Source organism: Pseudonaja textilis, chromosome 1 (genome assembly GCF_049901715.1).
Source record: "Pseudonaja textilis isolate UNSWEBS1 chromosome 1, rPseTex1.2, whole genome shotgun sequence".
In the NCBI taxonomy this organism is placed as follows: domain Eukaryota; kingdom Metazoa; phylum Chordata; class Lepidosauria; order Squamata; family Elapidae; genus Pseudonaja; species Pseudonaja textilis.
Genome location: NC_141990.1, coordinates 2687234 through 2704981, shown reverse-complemented (window position 1 = coordinate 2704981; position 17748 = coordinate 2687234). Strand labels below are relative to the sequence as shown.

General features: G+C 41.8%; 1 protein-coding gene across 1 annotated transcript in view; it reads right to left on the bottom strand.

Moving 5' to 3' along the window:
- Positions 1-17748, bottom strand: part of CPD (carboxypeptidase D) — a 51999-nt gene that overhangs the window by 10832 nt on the left and 23419 nt on the right. The window contains exons 8-15 of the mRNA XM_026723048.2: positions 17375-17484; positions 12372-12474; positions 9994-10136; positions 8167-8336; positions 5303-5614; positions 3427-3622; positions 1313-1448; positions 117-257 (exon numbers count right to left, since the gene is read on the bottom strand). Coding sequence (XP_026578833.2) covers positions 117-257; positions 1313-1448; positions 3427-3622; positions 5303-5614; positions 8167-8336; positions 9994-10136; positions 12372-12474; positions 17375-17484 — 1311 coding nt within the window. The remainder of the gene's footprint in view (positions 1-116; positions 258-1312; positions 1449-3426; positions 3623-5302; positions 5615-8166; positions 8337-9993; positions 10137-12371; positions 12475-17374; positions 17485-17748) is intronic.

Here is a 17748-nt window from a genome sequence, read left to right as displayed (position 1 = left end):
TAGGGGAGTTTTGGGGGCGTAGAATTGGCTAAAGGACCAAAGCCGAGTAAAGGGCCAGTCTGAAAAGATGTTTTGCAAAGCATCAGAAAGAAGAAGAAAAAAAATAATCCGCTCACCTGTCTGCACTGGTTTGTCATATGGGTAGGTAACAAGGAGTGACCCTCCATCTAAGGCAACTGAGAGGCTGAAGTCCTGCTTCTGGATCAGGTTCTCCATAATGGCTTTCGTTTCAGGTTCCCTTGCCCCGGAGGAATTGCCTAACGGAATAATCACGGGATTTTTCACAGTAAGAGAGGCAGCCTTCCCATTCAATTCTGGTGTAAATACACCACACAGTATGTGACTGGTGCAGAACCACATCGATCTAATTGCGATTTCAATCTGGAGGAGGAGGAGGAGGAGGAGGAGAGAGGAGGAGGAGGAGGAGGAGGAGGAGGAGGAGGAGGAGGAGGAGGAGGAGGAGGAGGAGGAAAGGAGGCTGTGGGTCCCTGGTACTCTCTTGAGTTTGATTGTTTTCAGTGCTAGAAGGGAATGGGGTTTGCTCTCTGTTTATATAGAGGGGATTGCAATGCCTGTGTGTGTGTGTGTGTGTGTCCCTTGAATAGGCTGTTGTTTATTTCTTGATTGTTTCTTGGGTGTTAATCCCTCCTTCTCTGAGTGTTGATGGAGGGTGGACTGCTAATGACAATGCTCTAAACAATAACCAAACAATACTCTCTGAGCTACCATCTCAGACATATAACCAAGCATATACACAACAGCCTAATCAAGGATCTACCAAGGAGAAAACAACAACCCCACAAACTTGGATAGAGTAAGCTAAGGTACATAATCAGACAGCCAACCCCACTCCCTTCTATTACTCAAGATGTTATCTGTTGGATAACTGAACATCTGCAAGAAAGCACACTGGCTCAGATAGCAGCAAGAATTCCACGCTTCAACCCTGACCCACATATGCTCTGTTCTATTGATATTATTTCAATCTGTATAACAACCCACTGGCTATGGGTGACTAACAGAGGGTTAAAATACACAAAACAACAGAAATTATTGAAAATACATTATGTGAGAGACAGCCTACATTCAAAACATTAAAAAAACATATAATTTGAATAAACAAACCGCTGATAAGACATCTAAGCACACCAATGGAAAAAACTGAATGGCATGTAAGAACAAGGGATATACATGATTAATTTCTACATGCTAAAACAATCAAACAACCAAGGGATCAGAGGCATGGAACGTTCTGTCTTCCCTGGTGCAGACAAAGGGCAGCCCAGACAGGAACACATTAACCTGATCTTACTTGCAAAATCTGTGTCCAGATCTTTGCCATTGGCATTGGTCTGTCCCAGTTTGGAGGTACAGTCGCCTTCTTGGGCAATCTCACGTCCATCTGGATTTAGGGACGGTACAATCACTATTCTTGTCTTCTCAATTAGCTGGAAAGGGAGGGGGGGAAACAGCCAAAAATAAATTACAAAAATAAATCAGAATTGTATTTGTACAACATTGGAAAAGCGAGGAAACGCCTATGGAAGAAGATATAATTAAATAAAATTGGACTGTGCAGAAATGGACAGATTGACACTGAAGATAAAAGAAAAAGAAGACACGGAATATTTTCAAACTTAGGACTTGCTTTATGAATGGTTGGATAAAAGGGGTACAAATTAGGAACTTAAGAAGTATTACTAAGTAAACGAATTGACTCAGACAGTACGCTGTTCATTAAGCACATATTGTATGTAAAGAGAAAACAAATAAAAAATAGGTTTTAAAAAATAACCAAAAATAAACCATTTCATGGAGAATTAATCCACTCTATCTCACCAAGGAGGACTGGGATAACTGAAGAGGGGCTCACGTTAACCCATGGCAAAGTTTCAAAGTTTGCAGCAAGACTGAGCTCCCTCTATTGAGGCTGTTGGTGCAAAAAAACAGCTTTGGGAAGCAAATGCAAAGGGTAACTTTCCTGAACAAAGGTGCCTCTCTTTCATAACCTAAAAACCATTTCAGCAGACTGTAAGGAAATTGGGAAACATTCAAAGATGGCTGTTTATCAGTTATGGTTACATAAGGGAGGATTTTTACTATAATTGTAAAGCTACTGTGGTGGTTTAAGGCCAGACAAGGAATAGTGGATGGAAACTGAACAAGGAGAGATTCAACCTGGAAATAAGGAGAAACTTTCTGACAGGGAAAACAATCAACCAATGGAACAGACGTTGCCTTCTGAAGTTGTGGGAGCTTCACCACTTGAGACTTTCATGAAGAGATTGGACTGCCATTTGTCAGAAATGGTGTAGGGTCTCCCGGTTGGGCGGGGGGTTGGACTAGATGACCTACAAGGTCCCTTCCAACCCTGATTATCTGTTATCTGTTAAGTGACGTGATGGGCATCCCCTTATCAGATCTGGATATTTTAAAACTCTTACAGGGCAAAACTCTTACAGGGTGTGTAGTATTTCAACATTTATAAAACAGAGGAAAGAGTGAGAAAACAGAACAAAGCTGTGTCATAAAATATAAAGGCAGAATGACCGCACCTAAAAGGCCTCACCTGGAACATTCCCAAACCAAGAGAAAAGCCACAAGTGGCCTTTGCTCTCTTCAGATTTCAGACTCCCGGAGATGGTTTTCCACAGGGCTCTAATATGAGCTGCATGTTCCACCTAATCTGATAAATATGCAATTCTACAAGTATTTGCTATAATCCTGTAGATCAGAGTGGGCAAATCCTTTGTGACTTGTGGACTTCAACTCCCACAATTCCTGAGAGAATGTGGCTGGCTCAGGAATTCTGGGAGTCAAAGTCCACGGGTCATAAAGGGGCCATAGCTGCCCACCCCGTTGTACCATGTTTCCCCGAAAATAAGACCCTGCCTTATTTTATTTTATTTTGCCACAAAAAAAGGCACCAGGTCTTATTTTTGGGATGAAGGAAAGTCGTCCACTGACTCACCTCACTTGAACGCGTCGCCCCTGGCCTTCTTTTCGCTGTCAGAGGCTTTCGGGAACTTTTTCTGTGGCCAGCAAGGCTTTCCTGAAGGCCTCTGAAGCCGGTAAGAGCTCTGGATCAATCCACAGCTCTGTATTGGCTACGCAAAGGCTTTCAGGAAAGACTTGCCAGCCTTGCCGGATGCAGAGGAAATAGGCCAGCAAGGCAGGTGTCAGAATGTGTGGGGTGTGGCTACACCTGTCCAAAGGTAAGTAGTAGGATAGCTCCACCACCCCACCCCCAGCCTAGCTTAATTTTTACCTGTAGACCATGCAGTGGGCAGGGTCTTCATTAGGGTTTATTTTGGAGGGAGGGCTTATATTGGGCACACATGTAAAAATCAAGCTAGGACTTACTTTCAGGGTAGGTCGTACTTTCAGGGAAACAGGGTAGAGCTTACAAACATGCAGGTCACCCACCTTTGTGATAGCCATGTTCTTTTTGTAGTTCATGCAAAGGAACTCTGCCAGAGCCAGGAGCAGCTCGGTACCCACAGGGGCGTTCCCATGGATGCCGGCAACAAAACGGATCTTCGGCTCTTCTGGCTCAGACTGGTTGGGTTTGTTAGAGATTTCCAGGGACCATATGTGACGAATCTCACGACTTTGGCCCAAGCTGCCAAAATAAAAAAAAGAGCAGAAGTCTATTGGCTGCTTTTTTAAAAAGAGAAATGGCAATTTGGGGCTGCTTTTTCATTCTGCAGAAGTTAAAAACAACATTTCCAATAATGCTGAGACATGGATAGTAAGATATCAATACAGCAAGGAAACTACCTCCCACTGAAGGACCTCAAGGTTGCTCCACAGGGAAAGAGCAACAAAGCACCAACAAATGGATATAGTTCCAGCTACTTTTGGTTACTCAAGCTAAAAAAAAATATTATCACATTTAAAATAGTGTGATTTAATAGCAACGGCACCTAGACTCACATACCGCTTCACAGTGCTTTACAGCCCTCTCTAAGTAGTTTACAGAGTCAATCTCTTGCCCCCAACAATCTGGGTCCTCATTTTACCGACCTCGGAAGGACAGGACGCTGAGTCAATCTGCAGCCAGTCAGGATTGAACTCCTGGCTGTGGGCAGTTAGCCAACAAATACAGCACTCTAACCACTGTGCCCCCACGGCATAATTTAAGCTTCTCATAGGTTTATTACTTTTTTAATTCATCCCATATCTTTTAGTGACACCAATCACATTACTAAGGTTATCAGCTACTGAATATAGTAAGGATTTTGGTACTAAGAACAATAAGCAACAAAATATTTTTTTGCTGACTCGGTGTTCTCAAGGAAAAAGCGTGAATCGCCTTTTCCTGACGCAGATACAACTTGCAGGAAAGTTCAGCTTCCATTTTGAGTAGAAAGCCTAATGATTTACCAATCAGACCAACAAATCTAGGGTCTATGTGTCTCTGATACCAAACCAATAATTTCGGGGCTCACCCCGTCTTCCATTATTAGCAAAGGAAAAACACCGTTGAGGTAATAAGAGATATTTCAAAGCTCATTATCTGTATTATCTGTAGAATACATTATTTAGCAATTATCAACATAGAATTTAGTTTGTCTAAATTAGATGGTGTATCCCAAAGATGCTTTTTCCGGAAGCAACTGGACTTTCTGGTTCTTTAATTTGAAGAATTAAACAGCTTTGACAGGATAGTGGGGAACTAAAGGATTTATGCTCCTTGCAGACAGCTGGTCATTTGCCTTCTTTTTAGTGAGTTGTTGAGGCCACTTGGAGGTTTGTCTGTGTCCTCAGGGTCACCTGAGTGATGCTAATGATTCCTGTAATCTGCAATTTTTTCTTTTCTCTGGAAATCCATTCCTACTCCCACACCGTTTTGCAGACTATAGGAACCAGGAGCATTATTCAGGTGACCCTGAGGACACAGAGAAACCTCCTAGTGCTTCAATTACCCTCTAAAAGGGTCTGTCTTTGCAGACCAACTGTCTGCAAAGAGTATAAATCCTTCCCTTCCACACCATCCAGCCAGAGCTGAAGAAGCTTCTTGGATGAGAAGCGAAACGTCTTCAAAGAAAAAGAAGAAAGTCCAACTGCCTCTTGAAAAAAACACCTTTGGGACAACCATAACCTGGATGATGGAGAATCTCTACAGATTTTTTGATGCAGAGTGTTTTTTAGAATGGCGGACACAGCAACTCTGGACAGCATTGCTGTTATCAGGTCACTTTCTTTAGGAACTTTCTTTCAGGAACGCATCTGTGATCCAGTGATGGGACCCAGGCTGTGGTTTTCCAGAATGCAGATGTCTCCAAACACCGTCACATACCTAACAAGATTTGTGATTTCGGGATAATTCAAATTCAAGCCTCTGAGGAACATAGACAGATCATTGTAGGGACGGTAACGTGAAGGCTGGACATCGGCTGAAGAGGCCAAGAGGAGGTGTTCCAAGCCATTCTCTGCTGAGAGGTCTTTGATCAGGGTTTCAAACTCCTTGGTGATCGGTCCGTTGGAGTCCGCCATGTTCACATGCGGTGCTGACCCTTCTTCAACTTTGGAGCCTTTTAGACTTAAAGTAAAGTTGACTTGTACAGCGTTGTTCTCTTCAACTTTGACCATCTTGGTCTCTGAATGATACCTTCCAGAAAAAGAAGAAGAAAAACAGGTAAGAAGATGAAGGAAAGAAGGGATGCTGCAACAGTCATAAGTATGAAAAAAGGGCCATAAGTCACTTTTTTTCAGTGACATTTTAACTCCAAACGGTCACTAAACAAATGGTCAAGGACTACCTGTATCACAGTAAATATCACTACCAAATCTAACCAGTTATTGAGGGGGCTAAACTGATATGGCCATTCGGAATTTGGCAGGCTATGATGTTCCCAATTTCTTAAGTCATTAACACTGCAAAAATTAAGCTGCTTCATTTAAAATTTACTTTGGCTTAATTGCACGTAACCTTAATAATAATTACTCCTTGCAGACATACATGTATGTAGTCCTCGACTTACAATAGTTCATTTAGTTCAAAGTTACATCACTGAAATAAGTGACTTATAACCGTTTTTCATACTTAAGACCGTTGGTCACGTGATCAAAATTCAGATGCTTGGCAACTGACTCGTATTTTTGAGGGTCACAATGTCCCGCGGTCATGCGATCCCCTTTTGCGACTTTCTGACAAGTAAAGTCAATGGAGGAAGCCAGGGTCACTTAAAGGCCGTGTTACTAATTTAAAAACTGCAGTGATTCACTTAATAAACGTGGTGAGAAAAGTCGTAAAATGGACCAAACTCACTTAGCAAATGTCTCACTTAACAACATGAATTTTGGTCCTAAGTTGAGGACTGCTCGTGGTCATTTTATTTAGTGGAAACATTCTTATGCAAACCTTATAAAACAGAACCACAGAAAGAAAAGAGATGCTTCTTTTAACGCTCCCCCCCCCATTCTCTAATTTCCTCTATGTAATTTAAACAGTAATAATGACTGTAACTGCTCCTGCCTGCTGAGGCATATACCGCACTTCCACCTACATCTTACCACCGCTTATGAAACCACATCCTTTCTGACTTTTAATATGGGGAATAAAAGCTGCAGTATTAGGGCCAGAGCTACTGTTTTAAATAGACCGAGAAGTCAAGAAGACACGCTGGCTGGAGGAATTCTGGGAGTTGAAGTTCACAGGTCTTAAAGATGCCAGGTCTGGAGACCCCTGCACTACAGGACAGCAGGAAGCTGGCTCCTCTCATTCCAGACCTCTGGCACACTTGGAATAAATCTCCGAAGTCTTAGGTAAAATTGCCTTCCTCTCAATTGCTCTCTCCTCGTTTCAAGTGAAGATGCCACAGCCTGGCTTGGTTGAAAGATGAAGTTAATGTGTTCATCTCAGAGAATCCCTACAGACTTTCAGCTACACAATTTGGGATGAACCCACTTTGAACCGTGAAGAACCTTTAAGAACCTTTAAGACCTTTAAGACCTGTAAGTGTGGGAGCAGGAATGGATTCCAGAGAAAAAATTGCAGACTACAGGATAAACCTCCAAATGCTTCCACCACCCTCTAAAAGGACCAGCTATCTGTAAGGAATATAAATCCTTTCTTTCCTCCTCATCCAGTCAGAGCTGAAGGAGCTTCTTGGATGAGAAACGAAACAACTTCAAAAGAATAAACGAGGAAGTCCAGTTACCTCCCGAAAAAGCACCTTTGGGACAACTGTGACCTGGATGACTGAGAATCTCTGCAGACTTTTAAACCTTCCATGTTAAAAAATAATAATAATAATCCCTGCAATTTTCATCTTGCTTTTCAAAGAAATCTGAGATTTAAAAAAACTGCTCACAAGTTATTTGCAGTTTTTCTATGGGGCAAGAGTGATAAGCTACCTCTGGAAACCCTGAAGTTGATGTTCTTCTTTGGGATGATGTAGAAGATGCAGTTAAGATATTTCCAGAGCCGTAACTGTGCAGGGATTAAGAGGCTTCTTCCCATCCTTGTTTTACTTCAGTCACTACTTCTTCCTTGCAACCCCGAGAGACACACTTTTACTGGGGCTATTTGCCAATAATCGCTTTTGTAAACTCCTGCTTGGTCATCGGTGATAGTATCCAGCCTCTATTGGTCATAGGCCTCTATTTTGTCTTTAATCTTTTCAAGTACAGGCGGTCCTCAACTTACAACCGCAACTGAGCCCAACATTTATGTCGCTAAGTGATACATTTGTTAAGTGAGTTTTCCCCCCTTTTAGGACTTTTCTTGCCACGGTTGTTAAGCGAATTGCTGCGGTTCTTAAATTAGCATTGTTGGTATTGTTGATAAGTGAACCTGGTTCCCCCATTGATTTTTGTTTGTCAGAAGGTCGCAAAAGGGGATGACACAAGCCTGGGACATCGCAATGGTCATAAGTATGAAGCAGGCATCTGAATTTGGTCACATGACCACGGGGAGGCTGGAAGGATCATAACTGTGAAAAATGGTCCTACGTCGCTTTTTTTCGGTGCCGTTGTAACTTCAAACAGTCACCAAATGTTGTAAGTCGAGGACTACCTGTACCACAATTCCTACAACAATAAAAATAGCAGCCTCTTTTGCTCTCTGTAGGGAACAGGTGATTCAATTCCAGCGCATTTAAGAAAGGGCCCTCAGGTGAGAATGACGGGTATTAGATCACCGAAAGCCGCGTGGCTTACCCTCGGGTGGATGCCGTGATCTTGTACGTCCCTGGAGCCAGCAGGCGCCAATAATCCCCGGCTTTGTAGGTGGAGACAGAGTGGTCAATGCTGGCGATGTTGATGGTTGCGTTCAAGATGCCTCGTCCGTCCGTGGCATCCAAAACAAACCCCCTGACACCCTGGTGGACCTAAGCGAAGAGAGACGAAGGGTTACGTTGTGCAAGAGAGAGTCCTGGATCTGGTTTGTCCCCCAAACTGATGAGAAAACAAGAGCCAGGGAAAGAGTGCAGGGAAGAGCAATGAAGCCGATTAGGGGGCTGGGGGCTAAAAAACATACGAACGAGGAACGGTCACTGGCAACTTCAAAACGGAGTTTATGCTGTTGTAGCCATTTTTGATGTTTCTCAGCTTGCCACAAAATAAGGGGGGGAGGGAAAGGTTTGGAATGTTAGCCTAGATGACAATCAGCAGCGATCGTCTTTTATGTTCTATTCCATATCTTATTACTATTTTACGTTTTCTGCATAGCTTCTCCCCTCTTTTGATTTTCTCAATTTTATTTTAATTCTCTCATCCCAATTCAGATCATTGTATTTATATTTTTTGTCTGTCCTGTTTCAATTATCTATTATCTTTTCTCATTAAACAAAGTTTCTCCTGTAGTTACTGATTGGAGTATGACGCCTTTATATCTTTTAAGTTTATCCATTTGACTCTTATTTAGGCTTCAATATATACCCTAAAGTTATAACATTCAATGTAATACATAACTTCCATTCGGATTCTGCTTGGTACATTCTTAAAATACACACTATATTCTTAAAAAAAGAAAAAAATTATAAATGTATGTAATTAAAACAATACATTCCATTCCAATTCAATTCTATCATTAATATTAATATTCATTAAAATCTTAACTTCTTTAACATTACTTTTCAATTAAATATCATATTTCTAAGGGAACAATTATAAGCTTTCCATAATTAATTCCCTCCCCTCTTCACTTATATTTTATAAAACATTAACTAATTAAAATGTTCCCGTCCCTTCCTAATTCAATTTTCTCATTTATTTTATTTCACTTATTTTATTAACAAACATTTCACTAAATTACACTATTTTATCCCTCATTTTAATCATACATTGTTTCCAATTTTCTAAATTTATTTCTATTACTAATATAACAATACAATCTTATGTACCTTTACAGAATCCCTTTTTCAGTTAAATTTTCACCCATTATCTCTAAATAGGTCCTGTTTCTCTATATCTTGTTCCGGTCCTTTGTAACTTCTTTTCCTTTCCTTCTTCCCTCTCTTCTTCTCTGTCCCCTTTTTACCCCTTGTCTCTCTACCTCTATTTCTCTCTTCTGTGTTCCCCACTTCTGTTGCTTTCCTGTAATATACTTATTTTTTGAATTATTTTTCTTTGGTTGTTTTTTTAAGTTTTAAATTCTCCATTCTCTTTTCCCCCTTTCCTTTTTCTTCCCCACATAGAATTACTTGTTCATTAAAGATGGCTTCTTCTTTGTCCCAGTCTTCTTGTTTTGCAGACGTTTCTTGTTGTTTCTCATAGTTCCAAATCTCCATTTCTAACAATTGAAAAATGAAGCCAAAAGAACCCTTCCCTTCTTGTGCATCTTCTTTGGACTTATTAAGTTCCATTTTCAATTCAACCAGAAGTGATGCCATTGTATAAATTTTTAAACAACCACCCGATTAATTTAGTCATTCAAATGCAATAACCAAGAATCCAAAGTTCACCAAGTAATCCAAATACACGCAAGCTGTTTCTTTTTGCTCTTTTTTTTCACTTTCTCTTCCTAGGGGCAGCAGATTATCTTACCTGCTTGATAAACTGCAGCAGAGACCGGCGGTTCTTCTCCCAGTATTTTGGCAACTCTTCTGCCTTGGGATATTTGACACAGCCCAATTCAATGGTCACCTCAAAGCAGTTTGTGTTAAGGTAATTCCAATCCTGCATGCCACCTGAAACCAGCATTATCAGAAGGGAAATCAAAGGCTTATGCTTAGCGGCGAAGGTCTTAATAAAGAAAATTAATCCCACAGAGGTGAAATCCTAACCATAAGACTTTGAGGTTGAGGAACAAAATACAGGTAGTCCTCGACTGATGGCCACAATTGAGCTCAAAATATATGCTGCTAAGCAAAGCAGTTGTTCAATGAGTTCTGACCAATTTTACGACCTTTCTTGCCACCGTTGTTAAGCGAATCACTGCTTAGCAATGCAGTTATTAAGAGAATCGGGCTTCCCCATTGACTTTGTTCATCAGAAGGTTGCACACGGGGATCACGTGATCCCAGGACGCTGCGACCATCATAAATACAAGTCAGTTGCCAAGCATCTGAGTTTTGATCACGTGACCAATGGGGATGCTGCAACGGTTGTAAATGTGAAAAGAGGTCATAGGTCACTTTTTTCAGTGTTGTTGTCACTTGGAATGGTCACGAAAGTAATGGCTGGAAGTCGACGACTAACTGTAAAGCAAGATGCCATTTTAAGAAAAGGAGTTTCATACTGCCCAAAAAGGAGCAGTACAGGTAGTCCTTGACTTACAACAGTTTGTTTAGTGACCACAGTTACAACAGCATTGAAAAAAGGGACTTAGGACTGTTTTTCACACTTACAACTTTATTGCAGCATACCTGTGGTCGCGTGATCAACATTCGGATGCTTGGCAAAACTGACTCATATTTATGACAGTTGCAGAGTCTCCTTTTGTGACCTTCTGATGAGCAAAGTCAATGGGGAAGCTTGATTCATTTAACAACCAGGTTACGAGTCGATCAACTGCAGTGACTCACTTCATTAACTGGGGCAAAAAAGATCGTGAAATGGGGCAAAACTCACTTAACAATTGTTTCACAACGACATAAAATTTTGGGCTCAACTGTGGTCGTAAGTTGTGGATTACCTGTACTTCTTTTATATCAACAGTACTGAATAAAATTCATGTGAAATAAGAACAAATCTAAAATAGAAAAAGGGTTTTAAAAAAAGAAGATGCCAAATAGAGTACAGAACTGTTTTCTTAAACACCTGTGCCTAGCAGTAGAAGGCAGTATTTATTTATTTTTAAAAATGGAACTCAAGGAAATGCAGTTGGGACACTATGCCGTTTCCTCAGTAAACACTAGCTGGGTTCATACAGCGTGTAAATCAGGTGTATCTGGTTTGGACACATATAACAAGCAAATAAACATTTGTGGTGGGCAAAGCAGTTCAAATAAAGTGTTCCAAATTCAAAGCTCCTAATCTCAAAGTCAAAACTGTTTTGATGTTTAAATTATTTTTTTTTCCCCACAGTCCTCATCATGGCTGGCTTATAGGGAAGAAATTCTTCATCTTAAGAAACTCGGAACAACCTGAAGGGGATTTTGGATCTTATTTTCGCACATAAAACCTATAGGTGTTGTTGCCCCCTCCCAACAAACATCTCCAGCATTTATGCTTTCTCGTCCCCAAGGTGCTTTTTCAAGAGGCAACTTTCTGGTTTTCCTTTGAAGACATTTCAGCTCAGCTGAAGAAGCTTCTTGGGTGAGAAGCGCAACGTCTTGAAAGAAAAACTAGGGGAAAAAAGCTAGGATTAACGTAAAAGCCCTACAAGATTCGAAAAGCAGAGGAGGGTTAGTCCTGCCAAACTGGGAAATATATCATACGGCAGCCACCCTACTATGGATAAAGGATTGGGTGAATCTAACCAACAAAAGAACACTAGTATTAGAAGGACACAATATGCAGAAAGGATGGCATGCCTTTCTGTGGGAAACTGGGAAACCCAGGCAATCATATTTCCATAGGCATCTTATCAGGGACTCTTTATTAACTAATTGGAAAAAAGTACATTAAAAAACTCTATCTAAAAATACCGATTTGGCTATCTCCAATGGAAGCGATAGTACACCCTAATAATTTGGACGTAACTAAAATGATTAAGTACGAAAATTTATTAGACCCACAAGGAAAGCTGAAAACACGACAAGAATTACAAGAGCGAGGATTTATAATTGATCAGTGGGTGTACCTCCAAATTCATAGTAGATACAAACAAGACATTAAGGAATTTGGAATCTACAATAAATTACAGACTTTAGACAAAATTCTATTAGAACCAAGAAAGAAAAACTAGAAAGTCCCGTTGGCTCTTGGAAAAAAAGGCAGTTTGGGGACAACCATGACCTCCGTGGGCCTTTATGCTTTACCTGGGACATTATACCAATTCGCTCCATTAGTGATGCCACGAGGGAAATATTCGTCAGGATATATGTTGTCGCATGGATGGCCCTGGAACATTTCCACATTCTCCTGAAAGAGTAGAACATGAATTCAGGTTCGTGCTGTTACGCTTGAAATCACAGAGAAACTTTTCATGCAAAGAGTTTTTCCTTCAGTGCATGCCTATTTATGAGCAGGAGTGCGAGATAACAGATCACAGGGAGGTGAAGTTCCCCGTGATCCGACGTGAGCTTATAAAAAAAGGCTAAGCAGGCCGAACCTGTTCAGCGCTTGAAAGGGAGACAACCAGGAAATCCTAGGGCTTTGAGCTGGACTGAGAAGCATGACGGATGGAAAAGGCCAGGCGCTCAAGGAAAACAACATGGACATGACTCTGATGTCACCAGTAGCTCACCTTGACCCCAAAGAGACTTGAGTTTACACATCCTTATTAAATTCAGGTTGGAAAAATCCAAGTCTTACATCATTACGGATTTTTGGGGTATCGCTTTTCAGCTTCCATTCTAAACAGGGTCCATACAAGTAAGTAGTTTGTGAATGATCAAACTCCAAACTACATTTTTATTCTTGTGGATGGTACAGGTAGACCTCAACTTACAACAGTTAGTTTAGTGACTGTTCCAAGTTACAAAGGCACTGAAAAAGGTGACTTATGACCCCTTTTTCACAGTTACAATCTTTGCAGCACCCCCATGGTCATGTGATCAAAATTTGGATGCTTGGCAACCGACTCATATTTATGACAGTTGCAGTGTCCCGGGGTCATGGGATCAACTTTTGCAACCTTCTGATGAGCAAAGTCAATGGGAAAGCCAGGTTCACTTAACAAACGGGTTACTAACTCATCAGCTGCACTGATTCACTTAACGACTGTGGCAAGAAAGGTTGCAAAATGGTGCAAAAGTCACTTAACAAATGTCTCTCTTAACAACAGAAACTTTGGGCTCAATTGTGGCCGTAAGTCGAGGACTACCTGTATCTGAAAATCAAAATATGTGAAAAATTACTACCTATTTATCCCAACATTAATCCAGTATACTATTCTCTTACAATTTTAACTGAATAAACCTGTGAGACAGGTTAAGCTATGTGATACTCTGGATCATCCATCAAGTTTCATAATTGTCAGAGTTCTTATTTAAAATTAAATTAAAATCCCTCTACAGTCACAGCTTTCATACCCTAAAATCCAAGCAACCTGTTGGTGGAAATATAACAGAAGAAAACCTAGCAGGATCTACAATCAAGATAACAAGGACCTGCATTTTTTTTTTGCAGAAATTAGTAAAACCAGAGAATAATGTCACCCACAACTTTTGAAAGTGTTGACTTGAGTTTATTCAGATCACATTACCCTACTATTTCCCTCCAGATATTTGGAGGAGGCCTTCCTGTTACACTCTTGTATGTGTAACTAACAATTCACTTTCTTTGGAACTTTAGCGCCTTCCAAACATTTTGAATTAAATCTTCCAGGATCTCCCGGTCAGTCACTGAATGGTTTATACTTCCCTTTAGTATATATCATTCATTTTTGGATTTGTAAAATAATTACAGTGGCTGGTTTCAGAATGATATTAAGGCACAAACCAGAGTGGTAAAATTTATTCCACAAAGCTACATGCAGGTCACAAAATGTTATAGGCAAAGTCCTTTCAGAAATTGCCAGAAAATTCTATTTTTTTGAAGTGACAAGAAGAAAAACTGTATTTAACGGATCCAAAGTAATTTCATCTGAATTAATTCAAACCTACTTTTGGCCCTAACAATATCTACTTCTTTGTTCCTTTTTTTTTTTTGGAGGGGGGGAAAGAGTTTGACCTCCACAAAAGTGAAACTGAAAAAAAGTTGTTCATCCTTGCTATGAACCGCGGTTGCAAAACACAATGGCTAAGTTAACGTATCATATTAAACAAACATTTCATTAAAGTTTAGTGCAGGACTCCTTAATCTTTCTGATATTGTGAACCCCCTAAAAAGATAAATGAATTTGTGTGAAACTCTCAGCCCTGCCCTGAATAAAACAAATGATTTGTTTGCAGTTAGAGCAAAGAAATATATTCTTTACAAAGGGTACAGTTTCCATCACATTCTGAAGTCTGTTAATATTATTTATTTTACTTACTGCAATAATTAGCAAGGACTCCTACTTACTAATATAAACAAAAACAACCAAAACAGCACAGGTCCCAAAGGTGCTTTTTTCAAAAGGCAACTGGACTTTATTGTTTTTCTTTGAAGACATTTCACTTCTCATCTAAGAAGCTTCTTCAGCTCTGATCGGATGGAGGGGAAGGGAAGGATTTATACTCCTTGCAGACAGCTGGTCATTTGCCTCCTTTAAGAGAGCCCGTTGAGGCCACTTGGAGGTTTGTCTGTGTCCTCAGGGTCACCTGAGTGGTGCAAATGGGGGTGGAGCCTTCTTGGAACTGCTGAAAGGATTGCGTTGTAGACTGGAGATAGATGGGGTCCTATCCCTCCCGCTCTGTGGAGGGAGGGCTGTTCAATTTGGAGACAGATGGCCTCTTGGACCCCCTCTTTCAAACAAGTGGTCCTCTCTATCCAAAAGGTGGATTTTGCTGTCTTCAAAAGAGACAGTCTTTCAAATGCAGGTGGAAGTGCTGAATCTAGTCAGATTCAAAAGAATGCAAATGACCAGCTGTCTGCAAGGAGTATAAATCCTTCTATTCTATACTATCCGGTCAGAGCTGAAGAAGCTTCTTGGATGAGAAGCAAAATGCCTTCAAAGAAAAACCAGTTGACTCTTGAAAAAGCACCTTTGGGACAACCACGACCTGGATGACAGAGAGTCTCCATAGACGAAACAGCAAAGGGCATATAAATACACAATATTACTATAATCCCCATACCTAGTAAACACCGTAAACGTCCAATTTATACGGATAAAATGGACCCTTTTTTCCCCTTATCCAACAGAACCTTTCCCAGAATCACCTTGTGGTGAGATGGCTGGCAAATAAATAAATAATACTGTGTTCCTCAGAAAACACAACCCGTCCCCTAATAAGCCCAATCCTAAATTTTTGGGGTGGGCCTAATATTACCCCTACCCCGGAAATAAGCCTGGGGGATGGGCATGGCCGGCATGAGTGGCGGCGCGGGCATGGGAGGGTGGCAAGTGTCCGGCTGCAGAGAGGGGCGAAAGTCATTCTGCGCTGAACCAGAGGCCTTCCGAGCCTTCAGCGTATCCCAGGACTGCAATGCTGAAGATTTGGAATGGAGCCTTCTGCGTTGCAATCCTAGGATACCCTGAAGGCTCGGAGTGGAGCCGTTCTTATGAAAGGCAGGAAAATACGGAGGGGAATTTTCCTGCCTGTTATCCATTCCTCTTAGAGCAGGACCCTGCAAGGCTTGTTGTGGCGTTGCACTCATGAATGGCAGTACCTCCATGGGCTTTATCACACCGGGGCAGCTGGCATCCTACCGTGAGCAGTTGCGCCAGTGTATCTAAACTCGCGGCAGTGCCACCGCTCACATGCACAATGGCGCAGCAATCCTTGCAGGGTTCTGTTTGAAGAGACAGAGCCGATGGGACGAACCTCACAGTAATGCCGCTGCCGCTCGCACGCACAACACTACAACAAGCCTTGCAGGTTCCTGGGATAAACTGAAGGCTCGGAGTGGAGCCGTTTTTACGAAAGGCAGGAAAATGAGGAGGGAGAAGGAGCTTGAGGAATGGATGACAGGCAGGAAAATTCCCCTCCCCGTTTTCCTGCCGTTTGGGAAAAAGGCTCCATTCCGAGCCTTCAGCGTATCCCATGACCCTGCAAGGCTTGTTGTAGCATTGTGCATGCAAGCAGCGACACAGCAATCCTTGCAGGGTCCTGCTCGAAGAGGCAGTGCCGATGTGATGAACCTCACAGCCGCCGCTCGCCTGCTACAAAAAGCCTTGCAGGGTCCTGGGATAAGCTGAAGGCTCAGAGTGGAGCCTGTTTTGCAAAAGGCAGGAAAATAGGAAGGGAGAGGAAGCTTGAGGAATGGATGACAGGCAGGAAAATCCCCTCTCCCCATTTTCCTGCCGTGGGCCAAAAACCCTCCATTCCAAACGCCGAAGTTTTGAAGTTTTGAGGCTTTTTTGGCAAACAGGGAGGAAAATGGGGAGGGGGATTTTTCCTGCCTGGCATTCTTCCCTCAGCCTGTGCTAAGCTTGTGGGAAGAGCTCCTTTTGGCTGCTACGGAAGCGGCCGGTGGAGAGGCAAGGCACGTGGGGCGTTCCTTCGGACAGAAGCAGCCCAGTGGCTGGACGAGGCACATGGGGGGAAAATTAAGACACCCCTTGAAAAGACACCCTGGCCATTTTTGGGGGGTGGGGGTGTCTAAAAAAATAAGGCCCTGTCTTATTTGCTAAGAAACATGGTAATAATAATAATAATCTCAAAAGACTAGAAATGTAAAACAATGACATCATCCAGAAGATCTTTCTGGCAAGTTAGATTATGCCATTGGATTATCGTGCCATTATTTACTGCTCAAGTCTAGTTGCATTGGCTTTTAATTCTTGTAGGTACCTTACTGTAGGTGTTTTATATGTACCGTGAGCTATATCAGGAGTGTCAAACTCAATTTCATTGAGGGCCGCATCAAGGCTGTGGTTGACCTCGGGGCCAGGTGGGCATGGCCCGCTTGATGCCAGTCCCCAAACTGCTGGCATGTTTCCTCTATGCACTGGGTAGACTGGGCCAAAGCTACGCTGGCCCGATCTTTCTCCATTGCACTGGATAGACGAGGACCTTTGAGTTTGACATCCCTGAGCTATATAACTGCATTTTGTCTGCACAAGCCTGACAGCTTTAAAAAAAAAAAAAAACCCGAAGCTTCTCTTAAGTCCCTTAAAACACCCCCAGGAATCACAATCCGCACAGCACAGTATATAAATGTGTGTGATAAGTAAGCCAACGGATCTCAGAGGTTCCAGGATCCGCTGGAGACACCTTCTAATAATTGTTACCTTGGCATAGGCAAGAGCTAGCTGCTGAAAAACAGCATCATCGGGGGATTTACTGTATGTGGCGACTCCTAGCCGCCCGTCATCATAGGGGTAGTTAACCACCAGAGATCCTGCGAAAGACAAAAAGAAAATAGCTTTCAGGATTTTATTCGTCTGAGTAAATTAATCATAGTATAAAAGCCCGTTGTTCCACCACCACAGTGAAGAATAATACTATTTGCTTAGATTTCGCAAGTAGTCACAACACTAATCCAGGCAAACAAAGACAACAATGAGTAAAAATCCACCTAGGGGAATTCATCAAGAGGTGGCAAGATAGCACCTGCTTGTTACTTGTTCTTAAAAATCAAGTGTCAGTACACTGGAAATGTACT